This window comes from Bombina bombina, chromosome 4 (genome assembly GCF_027579735.1).
Source record: "Bombina bombina isolate aBomBom1 chromosome 4, aBomBom1.pri, whole genome shotgun sequence".
NCBI classification, from domain to species: domain Eukaryota; kingdom Metazoa; phylum Chordata; class Amphibia; order Anura; family Bombinatoridae; genus Bombina; species Bombina bombina.
In genome coordinates this window covers 62,294,713-62,319,784 of record NC_069502.1, presented here as the reverse complement: position 1 = coordinate 62,319,784, position 25,072 = coordinate 62,294,713, and the positions used below count along the sequence as shown (strand labels likewise).

Below are 25,072 nucleotides of genomic sequence, written 5' to 3'. Positions count from 1 at the left end.
GTACCTTCTTTATGTCCGAATCCAGTTTCAAAGAAGGAACGTTTGTTACACAATTTGGACGTAGTCCGTGCTCTAAAATTCTATTTAGAGGCTACAAAAGATTTCAGACAAACATCTTCCTTGTTTGTTGTTTTATTCTGGTAAAAGGAGAGGTCAAAAAGCGACTTCTACCTCTCTTTCCTTTTGGCTTAAAAGCATCATCCGATTGGCTTATGAGACTGCCGGACGGCAGCCTCCTGAAAGAATCACAGCTCACTCCACTAGGGCTGTGGCTTCCACATGGGCCTTCAAGAACGAGGCTTCTGTTGACCAGATATGTAAGGCAGCGACTTGGTCTTCACTGCACACTTTTGCCAAATTTTACAAATTTGATACTTTTGCTTCTTCGGAGGCTATTTTTGGGAGAAAGGTTTTGCAAGCTGTGGTGCCTTCCGTTTAGGTAACCTGATTTGCTCCCTCCCTTCATCCGTGTCCTAAAGCTTTGGTATTGGTTCCCACAAGTAAGGATGACGCCGTGGACCGGACACACCAATGTTGGAGAAAACAGAATTTATGCTTACCTGATAAATTACTTTCTCCAACGGTGTGTCCGGTCCACGGCCCGCCCTGGTTTTTTTAATCAGGTCTGATGAATTATTTTCTCTAACTACAGTCACCACGGTACCATACGGTTTCTCCTATATATATTTCCTCCTGTCCGTCGGTCGAATGACTGGGGTGGGCGGAGCCTAGGAGGGACTATATGGCCAGCTTTGCTGGGACTCTTTGCCATTTCCTGTTGGGGAAGAGATATCCCACAAGTAAGGATGACGCCGTGGACCGGACACACCGTTGGAGAAAGTAATTTATCAGGTAAGCATAAATTCTGTTTTTCTTAGAGGGGAATACATTAGTCTAGCAGGGTCAATTCTCCAGCGCCTCATCTTTCTCACTACCAGTTTACGCAGCTAGTTGAGGCCAAGCCTAAAGAGCATTGAATAACGCTCTCAGTTCCAGAATGTTTATCGGAAGGAGGGCTTCCTCCTGAGTCCACGAACCCTGAGCCTTCAGGGAGTTCCAGACTGCGCCCCAGCCCAGAAGGCTGGCATCTGTCGTCACTATAGTCCACTCTGGCCTGCGGAAACTCATTCCCCTGGACAGATGGACCCGAGATAACCACCAGAGAAGAGAATCCCTTGTCTCTTGATCCAGATTTAGCAAAGGGGACAAATCTGTGTAGTCCCCATTCCACTGATTGAGCATGCAAAGTTGCAGTGGTCTGAGATGTAGGCGGGCAAACGGAACTATGTCCATTGCCGCTACCATTAGGCCGATTACTTCCATACACTCAGCCACTGACGGCCGAGAAGTGGAATGAAGAGCACGGCAGGAAGTTAGAAGCTTTGATAACCTGACCTTTGTCAGAAAAATTTTCTATCAGTGTTCCTAGGAAGGAAACTCTTGTGAGAGGGGAGAGAGAGAACTCTTTTCTTCATTCACCTTCCACCCTTGAGACCTTAGAAAGGCCAGAACAATGTCCGTATGGGACTTGCCGATTTGAAAAGTCGACGCTTGTATCAGAATGTCTAGGTAAGGAGCCACCGCTATGCCCCGTGGCCTTAGAACCGCCAGTAGGGACCCTAGAACCTTTGTAAAGATTCTTGGTGCCGTGGCTAACCCGAAGGGAAGAGCCACAAACTGGTAATGCCTGTCTAGGAAGGCGAACCTGAGGAATTGATGATGATCTCTGTGAATCGGAATGTGGACATAAGAATCCTTTAAGTCCACGGTAGTCATATATTGACCCTCCTGGATCATAGGGAGGATGGTTCGGGTTGTCTCCATCTTGAAGGATGGGACCCCGAGAAATTTGTTTAGGATCTTGAGATCAAAGATTGGTCTTAAAGTTCCCTCTTTTTTGGGAACTATAAACAGATTTGAATAGAAGCCCTGCCCCTATTCCTCCCTTGGAACTGGTGGGATCACTCCCATAACCAGTAGGTCTTGAACACAACGTAAGAATGCCTCTCTCTTTATCTGGTTTACAGATAATTGTGAGAGATGAAATCTCCCCTTTGGAGATGAAGCTTTGAAGTCCAGAAGATATCCCTGGGAAACAATCTCTAATGCCCAGGGATCCTGGACGTCTCTTGCCCAAGCCTGGGCGAAGAGAGAAAGTCTGCCCCCCACTAGATCCGGTCCCGGATCGGGGGCTACTCCTTTATGCTGTCTTAGAGGCAGCCACAGGTTTCTTGGCCTGCTTCCCCTTGTTCCAAGCCTGGTTAGGTCTCCAGACTGGTTTGGACTGGGCGAAATTTCCCTTTTGTTTTGCATTAGAGGAAACTGAAGCTGTGCCACTCTTGAAGTTTCAAAAGGAACGAAAATTATTCTGTTTGGTCCTTAACTTATTGGACCTATCCTGAGGAAGGGCGTGACCTTTTCCTCCAGTAATATCAGAAATGAGCTCCTTCAGACCGGGCCCGAATAGGGTCTGTCCCTTGAAGGGGATGTTAAGAAGCTTAGACTTTGAAGTAACGTCTGCTGACCAGGACTTAAGCCATAGCGCCCTACGCGCCAAAATGGCAAAACATGAATTCTTAGCCGTTAGCTTGGCTAAATGAAAAAAGGAGTTAGCTAACTTAAGAGCTTTAATCCTGTCTAGAATATCGTCTAACGGGGTCTCCATCTGTAGAGCCTCCTCAAGAGACTCAAACCAAAAAGCCGCTGCAGCAGTAACTGGGACAATGCATGCAAGAGGCTGGAGAATAAAACCTTGATGTATAAAAATTTTCTTAAGGAGACCCTCCAATTTTTTATCCATAGGATCTAGGAAAGCACAACTGTCCTCGACAGGGATAGTTGTACGCTTAGCTAGGGTAGAGACTGCTCCCTCCACCTTAGGAACGGTCTGCCACGAGTCCCGTATGGTGGCATCTATGGGAAACATATTTTTGAAAGCAGGAGGGGGAGAGAACGGCACACCTGGTCTATCCCATTCCTTAGTAATAATTTCCGAAAACCTCTTAGAGACTGGAAAAACATCAGTGTAAACAGGCACTGCAAAGTATTTGTCCATTTTACACAATTTCTCTGGAACCACAATGGGGTCACAGTCATCCAGAGTCGCTAAAACCTCCCTAAGCAATAAGCGGAGGTGTTCAAGCTTAAATTTAAACGCTGTCATTTCAGAATCAGACTGAAGTAACGCCTTCTGAGTATTGTGAGGGTATATCGGACACAGGCATTAGAGCGTCAGAAAGTTCTGTATTAGTTCTAGCCCCAGAGCTGTCTCGCTTTCCTTGAAGCCCTGGCAGTTTGGAGAATACCTCTGAGAGGGTAGCATTCATAACTGCTGCCATGTCCTGTAAGGTAAAAGAATTAGACGCGCTAGATGTACTTGGCGTCACTTGAGCGGGAGTTATAGGTTCTGACACATGGGGAGAGTTAGATGGCATAATCTCCCTCTTTTCAGTCAGAGAATCCCCTGGAGTTAAATCTTTAAGCGCCATAATATGGTCTTTATAGTTTATAGAAATTTCAGTACATTTGGTACCACGGCTTCCAAACATATTGAACAAGGAGTTTCCTCTATGTCAGACATGTTTAACAGACTAGTAATGAGACAAGCAAGCTTGGAAAACACTTTAATAAAGGTGAAACAGCAATTAAACAAAAACGTTACTGTGCCTTTAAGAGAAAAAAACTAGCACTTAAACTGCAAAACAGTGTAAAAATACAGTAAAGTCTTTGAAATGTTTACAGTTTGAGTAAGGGACTAAAGCAACATTGCACCCACTTGCAAATGGATGATTAACCCTTTAGGCTGCTAAAATAGGCCCCTCCCACCATGTACTGGATGTCAGAGGGGCCTTAAGAAAATACTCCTAGGAGTATCTGACTAGCCATGTGGAAACTAGACCCCAAATAAAGACTTATCTCCCTCAGAGAAAAAACGTCCTATTTATGAAATCATGTAAACAGTTTGTCACTAAGTAATATGAATATTAACATGAGTATTACCCTGTTTTGTAAGCATGATCCCAGTCGCTGTTAAATCACTGCATCAGGCTTACCTCAAATACACAAGGCTCTGTCAGCATTTTCTAGAACTTATTCATCTCTCTAGAAATAAAAATACTGAACATACCTCAAAGCAGGTAATCTGCAGACCGTTCCCCCAACTGAAGTTTTCCCATATTCTTCAGTTATGTGTGAGAACAGCAATGGACCTTAGTTACAAACCGCTAAGATCATCAAACCTCCATGCAGAATTCTTCATCTAATTTCTGCCTGAGAGTAAAACAGTACAACGCCGGTACTGTTTAAAAATAACAAACTCTTGATTGAAGGTAAAACTACACTAAGTCACCACATATCTCTTGATACTTCCTTTCTTGTCGAGAGTTGCAAGAGAATGACTGGGGGTGGCAGTTAGGGGAGGAGCTATATAGACAGCTCTGCTGTGGGTGTCCTCTTGCAAATTCCTGTTGGGAAGGAGAATATCCCACAAGTAATGGATGAACCCGTGGACTGGATACACCTTACAAGAGAAATTATACTTGTATTGAGCTTCTCAGATAACAACATCACCATTATCTGTGATCGTGCCTTCACAAATAAATATCATACTTAGATTACCTATCTTATATAAACCTAATAGCTGTATTGGGGAATTTATATCATTCGTGCTTACTGGAATGCTGACAAGCATCTAGCTACATATAGACAGTTATATTACTATTGGTTTATCTCTGAATCAAGTGTCTAACCCATAATTACCTGTTACCATGGATACAGTAATCATTTTATAACCACATATTTGATTTAATTGTGGGTTCACTAGTGTTTATCTCTTAATAGTACTTGTATCTGTGTAGCTACACATACACCAAAATATATATACATATTCTTTCACTTAGCGGCACTTTTTGCTATTTCACTGATTTCCACACTCAAGTGCTCTTTCAAGCCCTTTGACACCTATAAGGTCTATTACCTGGTTCCCTGAGCACTATATAAATAACACTCGGTGTTAATACTGCTATGCCCTTATAAATAATAAGCAGTAGCATTTGCTGTCTTTTATTTTATTTGCTTCATTACGAGTGAATTCCCAAACTTACTTTTATGAGTGACTGATCACGTAGGTTTAATATAATCAGATAGCACCCTACTAACTTAGGTTTGATATGATTGGCATGATCATAATTAATAGCTCAACTTAGCTATTTAACTCAATGCAGTAGCCATATCAGGGTATAACCCAGCCTCAATACCTACTACTGTATCTATTTGTTGTTTTTTGACTCAATTCCTTTAGTCATAGGCTCAATATTCATTACCAGCCACGATAGTATTAATACAAAGTGTTGCTATCTCTTGAACCTAATATACTTTTATTTACGTATAATCTTATGATACTCACATGTTTCAAGTAAATAGATACCTCAATTTGGATTTAACTAGTGAGCTGGTACCCATTTTATCTTGGCACTTAACTCACTGTTCTTAGTCTGTCAGTCTTATTATCTCTCAGCCAGTACGTTATATCAGCTGAGCAACCCAGTATTATCCTGGATAGACTTTGAATTTAATTTGCATATATTCATTATTAGCAGTCTATTACTTGGACCTTAAGTGTTGCTACTTATCTAGCACACACACTTTAATTTACACGCTGATCATCCTCCAATTCGTAGTTTTAATTGTATGTATTTTGTATGTTTAGGTTGTTTTTAACATTATCGTTAAAAGTTATATTTTATTTTTATTCTATCTGACCCCCTTACTCATTCATAATGAGATGTAATCTCTTATAGTGCCTTAACATTATTAGGACTTTGGAGTGCTATTTAGTGTATACAGGTGGCCATCGTTTTACAACGGTTCAATTTACACCGTTTCAGAATAACAACCTTTTTTTCTAGTCATGTGACTGCTATTGAAAAGCATTGAGAAGCAGTGCATTTATTAAAATAGCCAGTAGGTGGAGCTGTCAGCTTATGTTGCAGCAAAGCCAATCAAGCTGAAATTATTCAGTTTAACCAGACCTGAGCTATCGAGCAGATTTCAAAGGAACAAGATCTTCCTGTCTATAAATCAGTCCAGATTGGAATGCATAGAAAGAACTGTTTGCAGAAAAATGCAAGTGAAGTCTGTGTTGTGTGATTATTTTATTAGGTTTATAATGCTGTTTAGCAAATGTTTTTGTTCATTTAACTTACTTTAATTATATATTCTGTTTTGTGTGATTATTTTATTAGGTTTATAATGTTGTTTAGCATTTAAAGTCTTCATTTCAATGCTTTAAAAATAATGTATAAGGTGTTACTTATGACAGTTTTGAGAGGGGCCTGGAACCTATCTCCCTCACTTCCCATTGACTTACATTAAAAACTGGGTTTCAATTTACAGCGGCTTCGATTTACAACCATTCCTTCTGGAACCTAACCCCGGCGTAAACTGAGGGCTACCTGTACTCTCTGTTGGATAGTTTCGTTATCCTACTACTGTTTCTACTTTTTTTCGTCCAGAGACCTGTACCTACAGCCCAATAAGTAAATCCCAAACATAAAAAGATTTTCAAACTCGCCAATATTAACAGGGAGGACTAATCCCCAATGTGCTTGAACCTTCTCACCTAGAAGGGAATAAGCACTCACCTTATGGAGATCTCAGCTGCAAGGCAGGCATATAATCTCAGGTCTGACAGATTCAGACGACCTCCGTCAGGGACCTGGATCCAGCTGCAGGGCAGAAAAAGATTCTTAGGTGTGATAGACACTCCACTTTCTATCAGGGACCTGAACAAAAAGAAAGAACAGAGTATCCAACCCTGGCTTTCTATAAGGGGTAGCAATAATGTTAGACATAAACCAAAGACAACCTCGCCGCTTTCTAACTGCTAATAGTCAGATTGACATGGACACAGCATAACCCCAATCCTTGCTTGCAGGGAACAGTACCAATCAAAGGATTAATTATCTTCAGACATCAACTTTGCACATTGTCCATTGACAGAGGCAAAGAGAATGACTCGGGATTATGGGTAAGGGAAGTTACACTTAACAGCTTTGCTGGGGTGCTCTTTGCCTCCTCCTGCTGGCCAGGAGTTGAATATCCCACTAGTAATTGGAATGATGTTGTGGAGTCTCCATGTCATAGGAAAGAAATGTGTGTTAATATGCATAAAGAAACATTTTATGGGGATATAAATATTATGTTTGATGCCCTTTAACATAAAAGGGAACATAAAGTCAAAATGAAACTTTCATGATTCAGACAATGTAATTATACACCTTCCTAATTTACTCCTGTTGTCTAATTTGCTTTGTTCTCTTGGAGTCCTTTTTTGAAAGGCATACCAAAATAGGTATATGAGCAGCAATGCAACACTGGGAGCTAGCTGTTTATTGGTTGATTCACATAGCCTCTTGACATTGGCTCATCCAATGTGGCCAGCTAGCTCACAGTAGTGCATTGCTGCTCGTTCAACAAAGGATAAGTTCAAAACCGTATGCTCTATCTCAATATTGATTAAAAAAACTGAGCTTCATGTTAAAGAGATATGAAACCCAAATTTCTTCTTTATAATTCAGATAAACTTGACTCCTATTATCATTTTTTCTTCATTCTCTTGGTATCTACCCAGCGTGCTGAACCAAAAATGGCTCCTAAGCTTTACATTCCTGCTTTTCAAATAAACATACCAAGAGAATGAAGAAAAATTGGTAATAGGAGTAAATTAGAAAGTTGCTTAAAATCGCTGCTCTATTTGAATCATAACAGAAAAAAATAATAATAGTTGTTAATAGAGTATTTTACAAAAGTATGTTAAGCAGAAATAACACCTAAGTACCCAGGCTAAATATGTATAATAGGAAAAAATAAGCAATAGCCAATTCCCAATTTATAAAAACACAACGTAAAACACAAATACTCAAAATAGTAAACAGAACATTGTGTTTCAATGTTAAAAATAACTTACTAGAGGCAATAACAATCTTTCAGATCATACTAGTAAACAAGACTTGTTTTGGTTTAATACAGGCTATGATTATTATCATTTATTCATCAAGTTCCAACCTATTCCACATCACTATGGCATCAGGTGACACTGAACAGTTAGTTGGTGAGAAAGAGAATAGGGTGGTGCCGAGAGGTAGGTATCATCTATATACAGATGACACTGAAACCCTCAGGATTTTATTAAGAAACATATGGATAATGTGTAGACTGAAACGCGAAGGAGGCCTAGAGATGAATTATGTGGCACCCCAATATAGATAGGTAATAGGGCACAGGATGTTGTCTGTAGACGTGATTGCCACAGAAAGCCAGGATAGGGAGCTATATAGATATCACACTCAAACCCTTCATAGACCTTCCCAGCTCAGTCTGCTAGTGAACAACCACCACAAACATCAGCTACTGCACAACCACCACAAACATCAGCTACTGCACAACCACCACAAACATCAGCTACTGCACAACCACCACAAACATCAGCTACTGCACAACCACCACAAACATTATAGCTAGTGCACAACCACCACAAACATTATAGCTAGTGCACAACCACCACAAACATTATAGCTAGTGCACAACCACCACAAACATCAGCTACTGCACAACCACCACAAACATTATAGCTAGTGCACAACCACCACAAACATCAGCTACTGCACAACCACCACAAACATCAGCTACTGCACAACCACCACAAACATCAGCTACTGCACAACCACCACAAACATTATAGCTAGTGCACAACCACCACAAACATTATAGCTAGTGCACAACCACCACAAACATTATAGCTAGTGCACAACCACCACAAACATCAGCTACTGCACAACCACCACAAACATCAGCTACTGCACCACCACCACAAACATCAGCTACTGCACAACCACCACAAACATCAGCTACTGCACAACCACCACAAACATTATAGCTAGTGAACAACCACCACAAACATCAGCTACTGCACAACCACCACAAACATTATAGCTAGTGAACAACCACCACAAACATCAGCTACTGAACAACCACCACAAACATCAGCTACTGCACAACCACCACAAACATTATAGCTAGTGCACAACCACCACAAACTTTATAGCTAGTGAACAACCACCACAAACATCAGCTACTGAACAACCACCACAAACATCAGCTACTGCACAACCACCACAAACATTATAGCTAGTGAACAACCACCACAAACATCAGCTAGTGAACAACCACCACAAACATCAGCTAGTGAACAACCACCACAAACATCAGCTACTGCACAACCACCACAAACATCAGCTACTGCACAACCACCACAAACATCAGCTACTGCACAACCACCACAAACATTATAGCTAGTGCACAACCACCACAAACCTGTTGTAGTTCACTTATCAGTTTGTTCTTGTCACCAATAAGCTGAGCGCACTGCTGCTGCTGCGTATTCAGCAGATCCCACAAATCCTGGTGGATCTCCTTAGCTTTTGTGGTCACCCATTTCTTGGAAATCTCATCACACTTCTCCAGGCTGGTCTTGGCTTCATTGTTCAGTTTTTCAACCCTGTGAATGGAAAACAAGACTGTGGCACTAGGATTTATTTATTTATTAAGCAGAAACAAATTCATAAGGTACTTTTCTTAAAGGTTCCTTACATTTTCTGTTTACAAAGACAAGACCCCTAAATTAAATGAAGGCGAATCTACAACAACCTACTAGCTGTTACATGATGGTCCTGTGATCAATAGTCTAAGAAGCAAAAGGGGTGGAGGGACAGAGCGCAAGAGAAAGGGAAAGTAAAACAGAAAATAATACAACAGTGAGCGAGCATCATAGAGAAAATGACAGATGATACATAGGTAGACATAACCAGATAGACAAATAGAAGACCTAGGCCTAGATTATAAGTGAAGCACAAAAATATTAGCGCTATTGAGTGCTAACACCACTCAAGTTAAATCAATAGCGCTCCTATTATTGTGCTCATATTACAAGAAAAAAGTTCCCCCTCTAGCATTATATTTTAATAATATTTTTCTATATTGATAATACCGGAAATAGTACCACGTTAAGCACTTCCGGTTTACACTGTGGAACGCAGGATATGCGTTCCACACACACACTGTTTGGCGCTACTACACTGAGAGGACACTTTACACACAGGTATTTGAAATTATTTGATCATTTGCAGTCTGTATATAAGTTTGTTTGATGCACTTTATGTTTATGCTGATGATGGGGAGGAATTCCCTGAAAACGTTCCATTAAAGAGTATTTACTTGCTTCACCAAAAGACCTGAGAGTGCGGCCGTTTGTTCAGGAATATTTATATATACACATACATAATCTCGCAAAAGTGAGTACACCCCTCACATTTTTGTAAATATTTTATTATATCTTTTCATGTGACAACACTGAAGAAATGACACTTTGCTACAATGTAAAGTAGTGAGTGCACAGCCTGTATAACAGTGTAAATTTGCTGTCCCCTCAAAATAACTCAACACACAGCCATTAATGTCTAAACCGTTGGAAACAAAAGTAAGTACACCCCTAAGTGGAAATGTCCAAATTTGGCCCAATTAGCCAATTTCCCACCCCGGTGTCATGTAACTTGTTAGTGTTACAAGGTCTAAGGTGTGAATGGGGAGCAGGTGTGTTAAATTTGGTGCTATCACACTCTCTCATACTGTTCACTGGAAGTTCAACATGTCACCAAGTTCAACATGTCACCTCATGGCAAAGAACTCATTGAGGATCTGAAAACAAGAATTGTTGCTCTACATAAAGATGGCCTAGGCTATAAGAAGATTGCCAAGACCCTGAAACTGAGCTGCAGCACGGTGGGCAAGACCATACAGCGGTTTCACAGGACAGGTTCCACTCAGAACAGGTCTCGCCATGGTCGACCAGAGAAGTTGAGTGCACATGCTCAGCGTCATATCCAGAGGTTATCTTTGGGAAATATACGTATGAGTGCTGCCAGCATTGCTGCAGAGGTTGAAGGGGTGGGGGGTCAGCCTGTCAGTGCTCAGACCATACGCCGCACACTGTATCAAATTAGTTTGCATTGCTGTTGTCCCAGAAGGAAGCCTCTTCTAAAGATGATGCACAAGAAAGCCGCAATTTGCTTAAGACAAGCAGACTAAGGAGATGGATTACTCGAACAGATGATGTCAAGCATGTGTGTCGGCAACCAGGTGAGGAGTACAAAGACAAGTGTGTCTTGCCTAGAGTCAAGCATGGTGGTGGGAGTGTCATGGTCTGGGCCTGCGTGAGTGCTGCCAGCACTGGGGAGCTACAGTTAATTGAGGGAACCATGAATGCCAACATGTACTGTGACATTCTGAGGCAGTACATGTTGGCATTCATGCTGCAGGGCAGTATTCCAACATGATAACGACCCCAAACACACCTCCAAGACGACCATTGCCTTGCTAAAGAAGCTGAGGGTAAAGGAGTTAGACTGGTCAAGCATATCTCCAGACCTAAACCCTATTGAGCATCTGTGGGGCATCTTCAAATGGATGGTGGGGGACTAACATCCACCAGCTCCGTGATGTTGTCATGGAGGAGTGGAAGAGGACTCCAGTGGCAACCTGTGAAGCTCTGGTGAACTCCATGCCCAAGAGGGTTAAGGCAGTGCTATAAAATAATGGTGGCCACACAAAATATTGACACTTTGGGCCAACTTTGGACATTTCCAGTTAGGAGTGTACTCACTTTTGTTGCAAACGGTTTAGACTTTAATGGCTGTGAATTCCATTGGGTGATTTAGAAATGAAGGCGAGATTGGTTTCAGACAAAAAGACTATGCAAAGAAGGGAAGAGGACAAAAAACACACTTTGGTTTGGGGCCTGACTTGGAATAACTCTCTGTTGAAAATAGAGAAATACCTATGTGTTTTGTGATACCCTGTTTGCAAAAATACCTTCACGTATGACTTTGGAGAACTCTTATGAAAAAGATGAACTCACATATTGGTTACTGTTAATGTATTAACAGTTGTTTTATATTTTTAATGTTTTAAATCAAAGGTATTCTATAGCTATAGTTAAATTGTAGCTGTGATTTGTAAGCGTAATTTATAGTTATAAATTACATTTTAGAGACCTGTGTAGTCTATAAATAATAATATCTAGAATCAAACAATTTACTGTTGAAAGGAAAGGTTTTGTATTCCATATTGATAAATTCATTTTTATTTACTGTGAACTCTCTTAAGAATTGCACATACATTGGCTATTGTGTTTAATTGAGAATTGTATAACAATCTCTGGGTTTAAGCGTAGAATATTAAATTATGTTGGGTTGAAAATAGTGAATTTTATTTCCTGGAAATTCTATTAGATTGTGGGAGTTAAGCTAAGCTTTCATTGTGAGATTTGAACATAGGCGAGTACAAGCGTTGTTAAGTAAGCTATATTGGATCAGCCAATAGGATTGAAGTTCAATCCTATTGGCTGATTGCATCAGCCAATAGGATTTTTTCAACCTTAATTCCGATTGGCTGATAGAATTCTATCAGCCAATCAGAATCTAAGGGATGCCATCTTGGATGACGTCACTTAAAGGAAACTTCATTCATCAGGTAGTCGTCGGAAGAAGAGGATGCTCCGCGCCGGATGTCTTGAAGATGGACCCGCTCCACACCGGATGGATGAAGATAGAAGATGCCGTTTGGATGAAGGCTTCTGCCCGTCTGGAGGACCACTTCTCCCAGCTTGGATGAAGATTTCTCCCGGCTTCGTTGAGGACTTCTCCTGGCTTTGTTGAAGATGGATGTCGGCTCTTAAAAAATGTAAGTGGCTCTTCGGGGTTAGTGTAAGTTTTTTTTTTAAGGGTTTATTGGGTGGGTTTTAGTTTTAGATTAGGGTTTGGGCAGCAATAGAGCTAAATGCCCTTTTAAGGGCAATGCCCATCCAAATGCCCTTTTCAGGGCAATGGGGAGCTTAGGTTTTTTTTGTTAGGATTTTATTTTGGGAGTTTGGTTGTGTGGGTGGTGGGTTTTACTGTTGGGGGGTTGTTTGTATTTTTTTTTTTACAGGTAAAGAGCTGATTTCTTTTGGGCAATGCCCCGCAAAAGGCCCTTTTAAGGGCTATTGGTAGTTTAGTTTAGGCTAGGGTTTTTTTATTATTTTGGGGGGGCTTTTTTTATTTTGATAGGGCTATTAGATTAGGTGTAATTAGTTTAAATATCTTGTAATTTGTTTTTTATTTTGTGTAATTTAGTGGGGGGGGTTTTGTAATTTAGGTAATTGTATTTAATTTAGTTAATTGTATTTAATTTAGGTAATTTATTTAATTGAAGTGTAAGGTTAGGTGTTAGTGTAAGACAGGTTAGGTTTTATTTTACAGGTAAATTTGTATTTATTTTAGCTAGGAAGTTATTAAATAGTTAATAACTATTTAGTAACTATTCTACCTAGTTAAAATAAATACAAACTTGCCTGTAAAATAAAAACAAACCCTAAGCTAGCTACAATGTAACTTTTAGTTATATTGTAGCTAGCTTAGGGTTTATTTTACAGGTAATTATTTAGTTTTAAATAGGAATTATTTAGTTATTAATAGTAGGTTTTCTTTAGATTTATTTTAATTATATTTAAGTTAGGGGGTGTTAGGGTTAGGGTTAGACTTAGATTTAGGGGTTAATAACTTTAGTATAGTGGCGGCGACGTTGGGAGCGGCAGATTAGGGGTTAATAATTTTATTTTAGTGTTTGTGATGCAGGAGGGCCTCGGTTTAGGGGTTAATAGGTAGTTTATGGGTGTTAGTGTACTTTTTAGCACTTTAGTTATGAGTTTTATGCTACAGCTTTGTAGTGTAAAACTCATAACTACTGACTTTAGAATGCGTTGCGAATCTTGCGGGATAGGCTGTACCGCTCACTTTTTGGCCTAAAAAAAAAAAGCTTGTAATACCGGCGCTATGGAAGTCCCATTGAAAAAAGACTTTACGCAAATTTCGTAAGTTAATTTGCGGTACGGCCAAAAAAGTGTGCAGGACAGCTGTACCTACAAGACTCGTAATAGCAGTGGTAGTAAAAAAGCAGTGTTATGAGCCTTAACGCTGCTTTTTTACTCTTAACGCAAAACTCGTAATCTAGCTGTTTATTTTTTAAGCATTAAAGAAAATGTCTACATAGGGGTATTAATAAATAAAGACAAAGGAGGTAAAGGCAGACTAGGTAAGGAGTTTATTATTGCACTGTTCCCAGTAGTGAATTGCTCCTCCTGATCTCACCTAGGTATGCTTTTCAACAAAGGATACCAAAATAATAAGGTAAACAGCTTATAATTTAAAAGTCTCTGAAAGTTAACTTGTTCTATATGAACCATAAAGTTTGATTCTGACTTTCATGTCCCTTTAAAGGAATAACATTGTGTTGAGAACACACATTTTAAGATACCTTTCCTAAAGTGGTAAAAAAGCAATGTTATAATGCAATATATTTTGAGTGTTGTGACATCTCACAAAAACTATTTCCCTGACACTGAAATACACAGTATGTGATCTTGTATAAGAATAAAACACTATGCAAAAGCCGCTACACCTACCGCTGTCTCCTTAGCTCCTCCTCCTCTGCCCTCCTCTTGGTCTCTCTGGCATCAGCAGCTACCTGGATATTTGTCACCAGCTGTGAGCCGTCACTCACCAGTTTGGTCAGCCTCTGATGAGATGTACAACAAAAAATATTAAACAGGATGAGTAAACATCTAATAGATACATATTATCCATTTACTATCACTAGTCATTGTAGCTACGTAGAACAAAAGTTTCAATTTCGTATAACATTAAAATAAATGTGCCCGATCTGCAGTCTTACGTGTAGCCCCTACATCAGATCCCATTTCATTTTTATTCGTTGGGAATTTTGGATGCTTTGATATTTGTCATTAATTAATACGGTTGCCTAAGGCCCTCAGATAAAATACTGCACATCTGCATACATCTGTGTACAGACGTGCTTGCTATATCCCATAGGCAACAAGTATCATAAGATGTCCAGAAGTGTACTGCAAACAAAGCCTCACACTTACCTGCTGATGACTCACACAATGCGCATTGTCTAAGGATACGAGTCAGTGTGAAATTAAATTAACAGTCTAAAACGTAGTATCCTACACACCTGCCCCTCAAATATAGAGAATTGTGAGTGAGAAAGATTCACATGTAACATATAATAGATAAAATCCTTCACAGTAACATTACTGAACTAAATGGACATATAGTATTCTCTCTCTCTCTCTATCTCTCTCTGTAAAGGCAGCTCAGCTAAGAAAGTCAATGGCTGCACCTCTAAACTATAATTATTTATTTTTTAAAAATTATACAATAATTGCAAAATATTTTTGGGGCTTGTACCCTAAAGATTCTCGTTTCCATACGTTACAATTTTGACGATGTTAAACCACAGTTTACTTATTGTGATGTAATTAGGAATGTGGAGATACAGCGTCAGGAGAAAATGCGCCTATGAGCTCTGACTAAGATTATCTAGCTAGCCTGAGGGAGTGAATAAGGGCTAGGCGAAAGGGGACCCGTGTAAAAGTTTTGAATACCTCTAAATGGTGTACTTGGTAGTGACCGAAGCCTAAAACCCAGTCAAATCAAAAGTCTTGATCCAAAAGTTTAGGTGTGTATAACAATTTAAAAAATACATAATAAATATTGTGGATCCACAATGTACAAATGAAAAAAATTAACAATTTTAATAAACAATAAGTTCCAGCAGTTTGTCGATGATAAAGTGTGCGTCGATATGGTTTACGTGGATCATACAGGTTGGTTTGGGTATTGTATTAGAAATGACCCTCAATTTATCTCGGTGTCTGTATGATATAAATCTGGTCGTGGTATGGACCGTTTATGATATATAAATATGTCTGTGTTAATATGAGTGTGATCACAGTGTAGTAGTATTACGTTAACAGTGAGTGGCACGAAAAAGAGTAAATTAATATATAACAAATAAGTCAATGAGCTACCCTCAATGGGGTTCGGCAAATAGCGATACCCCTTAGCAGTGTGCAAGTGGAGGGTTTAGTAGATGCTTTGAAAAAATGATAATAATAGTTTGTAACGTGAAGTTTCCAGTGTAATTGCTGAAATTTTTTTTATAAAAAATGTGTAAAAAATGAAAAATAAACAATAAAAAATTGAAAAATAAAATGAAAAAAATAAAATGAAAAAATAAAAATTGTGGATAGTGAAAAAAGTTGTGCACAAAAAAAAGGTTATACTCCAGTAGTTGGTAATTCAAGATGTGATAATGGTTAAAGTTAGATAAACTTAACCTTATTTCTTGATGGTGAGAATCCTAGTCAAGTCCTGGTGGTGAGAACCACCGTGTAGATTCCTAGGGGTCTCCCAGGAGAGAATGGTAGAATCTCTTAATGAAGAAAAATTTCATACATTTTTTTCATTTTATTTTTCAATTTTTCATTTTTTACACATTTTTTATCACATTTTTTCAGCAATTACACTGGAAACTACACGTTGCAAACTATTATATTTTTTTCAAAGCATCTACTAAACCCTCCACTAGCACACTGCTAAGGGGTATCGCTATTCGCCGAACCCCATTGAGGGTAGCTCATTGACTTATTTGTTATATATTAATTTACTCTTTTTCGTGCCACTCACTGTTAACGTAATACTACTACACTGTGATCACACTCATATTAACACAGACATTTATATATTATAAACGGTCCATACCACGACCAGATTTATATCATACAGACATCGAGATAAATTAAGGGTAATTTCTAATACAATACCCAAACCAACCTGTATGATCCACGCAAACCATATCGACGCACACTTTATCAACGACAAACTGCTTGAACTTATTGTTTATAAAATTGTTACATTTGTTAATTTGTACATTGTGGATCCACAATTTTTATTATGTATTTTTTAAAATTGTTACATGTTGATTTTATTATAAATTTATCTCTGTTTTTAACCATTATGCACACCTAAACTTTTGGATCAAGACTTGATTTTACTGGGTTTTAGGCTTCGGTCACTACCAACTACAAAAGTTCCTAAAGGGACATTGAGCACAAACATTTTCTATTATCGATCTGACATAGTAGCACTTAAAGAGACATGATACTCAAAATTAGGCATGTGCATTAAGGTAATTCATGATGATCCGAATGCGGAAGAAGACGGCCGCTCATGGCATTTGCCTCTTTTTGGAGCCAAATTTCTACTTGTGAAAGTGCAACACACTAAGATATGGTTTTGCACAGATCTCAGTGTGTTGCTCACAAGAAGAAATCGGGCTCTAAAAAGAGCCGAATGCCGCAAGCGGCCGTCTTCTTCAGCATTCGGATTATCAAGAATGAGCTAAATGCACATGACTACTTAAAATGTATTTCAGTGCTTTCATTTTGAAAAATGGATGTTCCTGTGCTAAGTATAGGGGAAATAATTACACTGACTGCACTGCAGTAACCTGCAGGCAAGTAATTGTGTACAGCTGCGCTGTCACAGAGACAGCTAAATGTGTGTAGTAAACAGGCTAATATGCAGACCCCAATGGGTAATGAATGAATGTATATAATTGCATTTAATAAATAAAATCAACACATCTAATCCAACACAGTTTAAAAAACAATTGCATCAAAAATAAAAATAAAAGAAGTGCACCAAAAAAGGCAAAGTACAGCGTTACCATATACAGTCTAACAATTCATGACATAGAGATAGATAGTAACAAGCATATTGCAGCTTAATTAAGTACAAATGTTAGTTGGCTAAAAGTCTTTTTTGACAAGCAGTAGTCTTTTTGTAAACAAAAGTCGTCTTTTAGTAAGCGAAAAAAAGCGTGTTTTTCAAACAAGGTTGTGTCTTGATTAGTTGTTATTAATGCTTGGCTTGTATAGCTGCAAAGTTGAAATGCTGCAAAGTGTGGACGAGAAGAAGGATACAGAAATCCTTTAAAGCAGAGATAAAATTCAAATGGCAAGGTGTACACTTATACTTACACCAATTGCCGATTGTTGATCTCCAAGAGTTTCTCTCTCTCCGGATATCGTTAGTCTCTCAGGCACTTCCTAAAACTCTCGTGGAAGGACTACAGTGAGTCAGATTGAGTTCAATGAACTCCCACACCGTCTGAGGTACAAGACTACGGAAGCCCAAAAGAGTCACAGCAAAGAGCAACGCATTTCGGCTGCGCACAGCCTTTCTCAAGCTCAATGTTCCTGTGCTAAGTATACCAACTTTTTTTCAGTGGGAGCTGTCCACATCAGCCGGTAAGAACTACATATATTGTATACACTTATATATATTTGCAGATAACACACACTTCCACTAACTAACAGTCCCAATACCAGAGTTCTGGAGAAGTAGTAAGACAAAAAGAGGGAGGGGTCTGAGGAAGGGGTGAATGCCCGAAATGTCACAGATTAAACACTTGTGATTAAAGAGTGCAGAATTTTCCTGGTGTGTGTATGTGTGCGTGTATATATATATTATTTTTTTTTTATTTATTTTTTTTAAACTGCAGCACTCTTATATATACGTGACCAACAAAAATGTCCCTTTAAACATGTAGATTTTTGTTGCCTGAAATTAATGTAAAGTATAAGCTGATTTAAACAAAATTAATAACTCATACAACAGTATCAGCTGCACACTTCACACTAATCAGTGTTCTCCCCGGGCCCTTTTTAATGGGTGCACCACCAGGCTGATTTTACTGACCACCCGGCTACAATTTTAGCCAAAAATAAGCTAAAATTGGCTAATATTAAAATTTTTGAAAGTTTATTGCTCAAGTTATCATTACATTTATTTATGTTAAATGGTGCAATTAATTTGTGCTTTAGATAGCAGGAAAGGTAATAATATTAGACAATATTACACTCCCCCACCCGGCTGGCAACGCCTTCTGTGGAGAACACAATGATAATGCTAACAGATAGTTTCTGCTTAAAGCTCATTGGCTGATCATATTACCAATCAGCACTGCAAGGAAGTAACTATGACCCAATGAGCAATATCAATACATTAACAACTGATACAGCTGTATTCGTTTCAGTTTCAATTTAAACAGATTTTACTTTAACATTTTTACAAGCAAAACATATAGTTTAAGGTTTAAATGCCGCCCTTTCACATGAATAAAATATTTTTTTTTAATTACAATGCTCTTTAATTCCACAATTAGCATAATATAACTCTACTTATAATAATATCTATAATGGGGACATGGAAAGCTGCATTTTCTACTGTTTATTTAAAAGATCTAGGGAAAAAAGTGATCTTAAGCATAAACCAATAGACAAATCCCCCCTCAGTTTTACAAAATAGTGGACTTTTTTCAGCCAATTTGAACTTTTACCAGTGTACTGACCTGGCAAATTCTCATTGGGGTTAAAGGGACATTCCAGTCAAAAGAGGAATGCACATTGGTACATTCCACTTTTGAATAAAATATATAAATATACATGTATTAGCAAAAATGTTTGTAATAAAAGTTATTGCTGTTTCAAGAGTGTATTTAAAGGGACATAATACTCATATGCTAAATCACTTGAAACTGATGCAGTATAACTGTAAAAAGCTGACAGGAAAATATCACCTGAGCATCTCTATGTAAAAAAGGAAGAGATTTTACCTCACAATCTCCTCAGCTCAGCAGAGTAAGTTCTGTGTAAAAAGTTATACTCAGCTGCTCCCAGATGCAGGTAAAAAAAAAAAAAAAAAGAAGAAGAAGAAGAAGAAATGAACAGCAGCCAATCAGCATCAGCAGTGCTGAGGTCATGAACTCTTTTACTGTGATCTCATGAGATTTCATAGTAAGCTGAATAGGGAAATAATATGAGAGTGCACAATGCTCATCCTTTCAGCTGTCCCGGGACAGACATACTGATTTGTTGCTTAGAAATCCTTTACAATGGGATGTGGCTACTGAGGAATTTTTTTAGGTAAAATATCTTTCTTTTTTACATAGAGATGTTCAGGTGATATTTTCTAGTCAGTTTTTTACAGCTATGCTGCAGCACTTTCAAGTGTTTAAACATTTGGGTATTATGGCCCTTTAAGTATGCTCCATGCACCAGCATTTTGAATAAAGAACTTGTTCAGACAGCCTTAAATGCATATATCATCTGGTAATTACTCAATTTGTAAATTGCTGACATTATGCAAGCCCTACTGGTGATCTGAGCAGCTGCAGTATTTAAAATGCTGGTGCACTAAGAATATCTAGCTATGCTTCACATGCACATGCAGAGAAAAATGTTAACACTAAAATAGAGATAAACTTTTACCAGAACTATTTTTGCTAATATATGTATATTGTAAATATGTTTCTGTCCAAAGATTTAGTTCATCTATGTGCAATTCAGTTTTGACTGGAATATCCCTTTAAGCGACAACTGCCTATGGTGAGACTAGAGGACATATCATTGCTTTGAAAGATATGTTTGTGCTGGATGATAAATTATGACTTCAGACCTCTCATATTCAGGCATTTGTATTTTTGTATGCAGGACAGTAAATATATATGGCTCCTTTAAATCAGTGATGGCCAGATTCCTAACACATGAGGGCAAAAGAGGTCTTGATGGCCACATATAAATGTATGGCTATTAAACACACAAATAATAAGACGTTTCCTAAATATGTCCTGTGAATCATGGCCTGAATTAGGTAAAGTTGAAGGGTACCCTCTACATGCTGTTCTCCCCTCCAAAGGGTTGAGTTTTTGCCACCTTGTTTGCCCACCCACAAGAAGCCCCGAAAACACATGCCTTTTCCTGGGGCCACAAAACCTATGGAACACATTCTTAGCTCTGCTTTATCCTAGGGGCCGCAGAAAATGTAGTACAGGGGGCTCCATGTGGCCAATGGGCCGCCAGTTGGACATCCCTCCTTTAAACAATTAAAAGGTAGAAAACACCAAGCAGTCCTGTCCACTAGGTGTCAGTATTTTACCAGACCCTAGACAGGAATATAGCGTAAAGAGAAGATATGGCCTGAGAGAAAACTGAGAGTGTAAAAAGAGCGATTAAAGAGAGGAGGGAGTTGAGAAAGATAGTTAAGAGCGAGAAGGGAGAGATGATAATTATAAAAAAAAATCTCCAGGTGTGTTATGACTTTCCATGACTGTCAGCACTCTCTGCACTCTCTCAGTTCAACAACTTCCTTTTTCTATCCAGATGTTGTCTTCCTCAGAACCTCTAGTTAATGTTTCTAACTGCTATGAACTTATGTGTGTTAATGTATTACTGTATGTAGCATTATTTAATTTCTTATGGTATAAAATAACAATAATATTACATTTTGTCCTAGCTAGTAGTTTAGGACTTGAAAGCTTGAGCCCTGTGTGTGTATATATATAGCTGTAATTTCCCTCTTACTCATTTACTGTACCCACACATATTATATACCGTTTTTCTCGCTATTAAATGGAATTTCTAACGATACCATTATTTTCATCATATCTTATAATTTATTATTAAAAATATTATAAAATATGAGTAAAAAAATGGAAAAAACACACTTTTTCTAACTTTGACCCCCAAAATCTGTTACACATCTAAAAATACCAAAAAACAACCATGCTAAATAGTTTCTAAATTTTGTCCTGAGTTTAGAAATACCCAATGTTAACATGTCCTTTGCTTTTTTTGAAAGTTATAGGGAAATAAATACAAGTAGCACTTTGCTATTTCAAAACCACTTTTTTCAAAATCAGCGCTAGTTACATTGGAACCCTGATATCTGTCAGGAATCCCTGAATATCCTTTGACATGTATATATTTTTTTTTAGAAGACATCCCAAAGTATTGATCTAGGCCCATTTTGGTATATTTCATGCCACCATTTCACCGCCAAATGCGATCAAATAAAAGAAAATTGTTCACTTTTTCACAAACTTTAGGTTTCTCACAGAAATTATTTACAAACAACTTATGCAATTATGGCATAAATGGTTGTAAATGCTTCTCTGGGATCCCCTTTGTTCAGAAATAGCAGACATATATGGCTTTGGCGTTGCTTTTTGGTAATTAGAAGGCTGCTAAATGCCACTGCGCACCACACGTGTTTTATGCCCAGCAGTGAAGGGGTTAATTAGGGAGCATGTAGGGAGCTTGTAGAGTTAATTTTAGCTTAAGTGTAGTGTAGTAGACAACTCAAAGTATTGATCTAGGCCCATTTTGGTATATTTAATGCCAACATTTCACCGCCAAATGCGATCAAATAAAAAAAAAATGTTCACTTTTTCACAAACTTTAGGATTCTCACAGAAATTATTTACAAACAACTTATGCAATTATGGCATAAATGGTTGTAAATGCTTCTCTGGGATCCCCTTTGTTCAGAAATAGCAGACATATATGGCTTTGGCGTTGCTTTTTGGTAATTAGAAGGCTGCTAAATGCCACTGCGCACCACACGTGTTTTATGCCCAGCAGTGAAGGGGTTAATTAGGGAGCATGTAGGGAGCTTGTAGAGTTAATTTTAGCTTAAGTGTAGTGTAGTAGACAACTCAAAGTATTGATCTAGGCCCATTTTGGTATATTTAATGCCAACATTTCACCGCCAAATGCGATCAAATAAAAAAAAAATGTTCACTTTTTCACAAACTTTAGGATTCTCACAGAAATTATTTACAAATAACTTATGCAATTATGGCATAAATGGTTGTAAATGCTTCTCTGGGATCCCCTTTGTTCAGAAATAGCAGACATATATGGCTTTGGCGTTGCTTTTTGGTAATTAGAAGGAAGCTAAATGCAACTGCGCACCACACGTGTTTTATGCCCAGCAGTGAAGGGGTTAATTAGGGAGCATGTAGGGAGCTTGTAGAGTTAATTTTAGCTTAAGTGTAGTGTAGTAGACAACCCAAAGTATTGATCTAGGCCCATTTTGGTATATTTAATGCCACCATTTCACCGCCAAATGCGATCAAATTTAAAAAAAAAAAACATTTTTTTTCGCAATTTTAGGTTTCTCACTGAAATTATTTACAAACAGCTTGTGCAATTATGGCACAAATGGTTGTAAATGCTTCTCTGGGATCCCCTTTGTTCATAAATAGCAGACATATATGACTTTGGCGTTGCTTTCTGGTAATTAGAAGGCCGCTAAATGCTGCTGCGCATCACACGTGTATTATGGCTAGCAGTGAAGGGGTTAATTAGGTAGTTTGTAGGGAGCTTGCAGGGTTAATTTTAGCTTTAGTGTAGAGATCAGCCTCCCACCTGACACATCAGACCCCTTGATCCCTCCCAAACAGCTCCCTCCCCCACAATTGTCCCCACCATCTTAAGTACTGGCAGAAAGCCTGCCAGTACTAAAATAAAAGGTTTTTTAAATAGTTTTTTTTTTTTAGCATATTTACATATGCTGTGGTGTAGCATCCCCCCTTAGCCCCCAACCTCCCTGATCACCCCCAAAATAGCTCTCTAACCCTCCCCATCTGCCTTATTGGTGGCCATCTTGGGTACTGGCAGCTGTCTGTTATTATTTCACAGTCAAAAAAGTGTTGTTTTTTTTTAAATGTACACTACTGTTACACCAGATATGAGTGGTGGCACTGGGCAAGTGGGCACAGTATACGCTGTGAGCCTGACACACACGCTGGCAGGCAGGCAACTGCAATTAGATTACACAGGAAAAAAAAAAAGCAGACTGATGTTCTAGCCCTAAAAAGGGCTTTTTGGGGTGCTGTCCTTACAGCAGAGATCAGATGAGTCCTTCAGGACTGTAGTGGACACTGAATACACTAGCCTAGCTATCGATTTCCCTATTAAATCAGCAGCAGCTACACTGTCCCTCCTCTCACTAAGAATACAGCTTCCGAATGAATCTAAAATGGATGCTGTCCAGGAGGTGGGAGGGTCTGGGAGGGAGTGTCTGCCGCTGATTGGCTGTAATGTGTCTGCTGACTGTGAGGTACAGGGTCAAAGTTTACTCAATCATGACGAATAGGGGGCGGACCGAACATTGCATATGTTCGCCCGCCGCTGCGAACGCAAACAAGCTATGTTTGCCGGGAACTATTCGCCGGCGAACTATTCGTGACATCACTATTGATTACAAATGATTTTTATTGTTTTGAGGTATTTAATCAGAAAGGGCTCCAGTGTGTGTGTATATTTGCAGTCAAACACCTTGTAATATACCATATACTTTTGAACTCTTATACATTTTTAAAATTAATATTTATAACTTTTATTAGATGGTGTATATATGAGTGTACATTCATTTTTTAAGTATCTGTGTTGTGTTGAGTGCAACTTTTGCCCTTTCATTTTAAGCAAGGTCTTCAGTTGCGCTAATCTGTGTAGTTGCGTTTAATATGAGCGCAAGTTAGCATGGGTGCTATATATCTACAGGGAGTGCAGAATTATTAGGCAAGTTGTATTTTTGAGGATTAATTTTATTATTGAACAACAACCATGTTCTCAATGAACCCAAAAAAACTCATTAATATCAAAGCTGAATAGTTTTGGAAGTAGTTTTTAGTTTGTTTTTAGTTATAGCTATTTTAGGGGGATATCTGTGTGTGCAGGTGACTATTACTGTGCATAATTATTAGGCAACTTAACAAAAAACAAATATATACCCATTTCAATTATTTATTTTTACCAGTGAAACCAATATAACATCTCAACATTCACAAATATACATTTCTGACATTCAAAAACAAAACAAAAACAAATCAGTGACCAATATAGCCACCTTTCTTTGCAAGGACACTCAAAAGCCTGCCATCCATGGATTCTGTCAGTGTTTTGATCTGTTCACCATCAACATTGCGTGCAGCAGCAACCACAGCCTCCCAGACACTGTTCAGAGAGGTGTACTGTTTTCCCTCCTTGTAAATCTCACATTTGATGATGGACCACAGGTTCTCAATGGGGTTCAGATCAGGTGAACAAGGAGGCCATGTCATTAGATTTTCTTCTTTTATACCCTTTCTTGCCAGCCACGCTGTGGAGTACTTGGACGCGTGTGATGGAGCATTGTCCTGCATGAAAATCATGTTTTTCTTGAAGGATGCAGACTTCTTCCTGTACCACTGCTTGAAGAAGGTGTCT

The 25,072-nt window shown here is 38.7% G+C and overlaps 1 protein-coding gene across 1 annotated transcript in view; it reads right to left on the bottom strand.

The window, feature by feature from the left end:
* The window catches only part of DRC1 (dynein regulatory complex subunit 1), a 153,818-nt gene that overhangs the window by 118,394 nt on the left and 10,352 nt on the right, over positions 1 to 25,072 (bottom strand). The window contains exons 4-5 of the mRNA XM_053709493.1: positions 14,555 to 14,667; positions 9,373 to 9,556 (exon numbers count right to left, since the gene is read on the bottom strand). Coding sequence (XP_053565468.1) covers positions 9,373 to 9,556; positions 14,555 to 14,667 — 297 coding nt within the window. The remainder of the gene's footprint in view (positions 1 to 9,372; positions 9,557 to 14,554; positions 14,668 to 25,072) is intronic.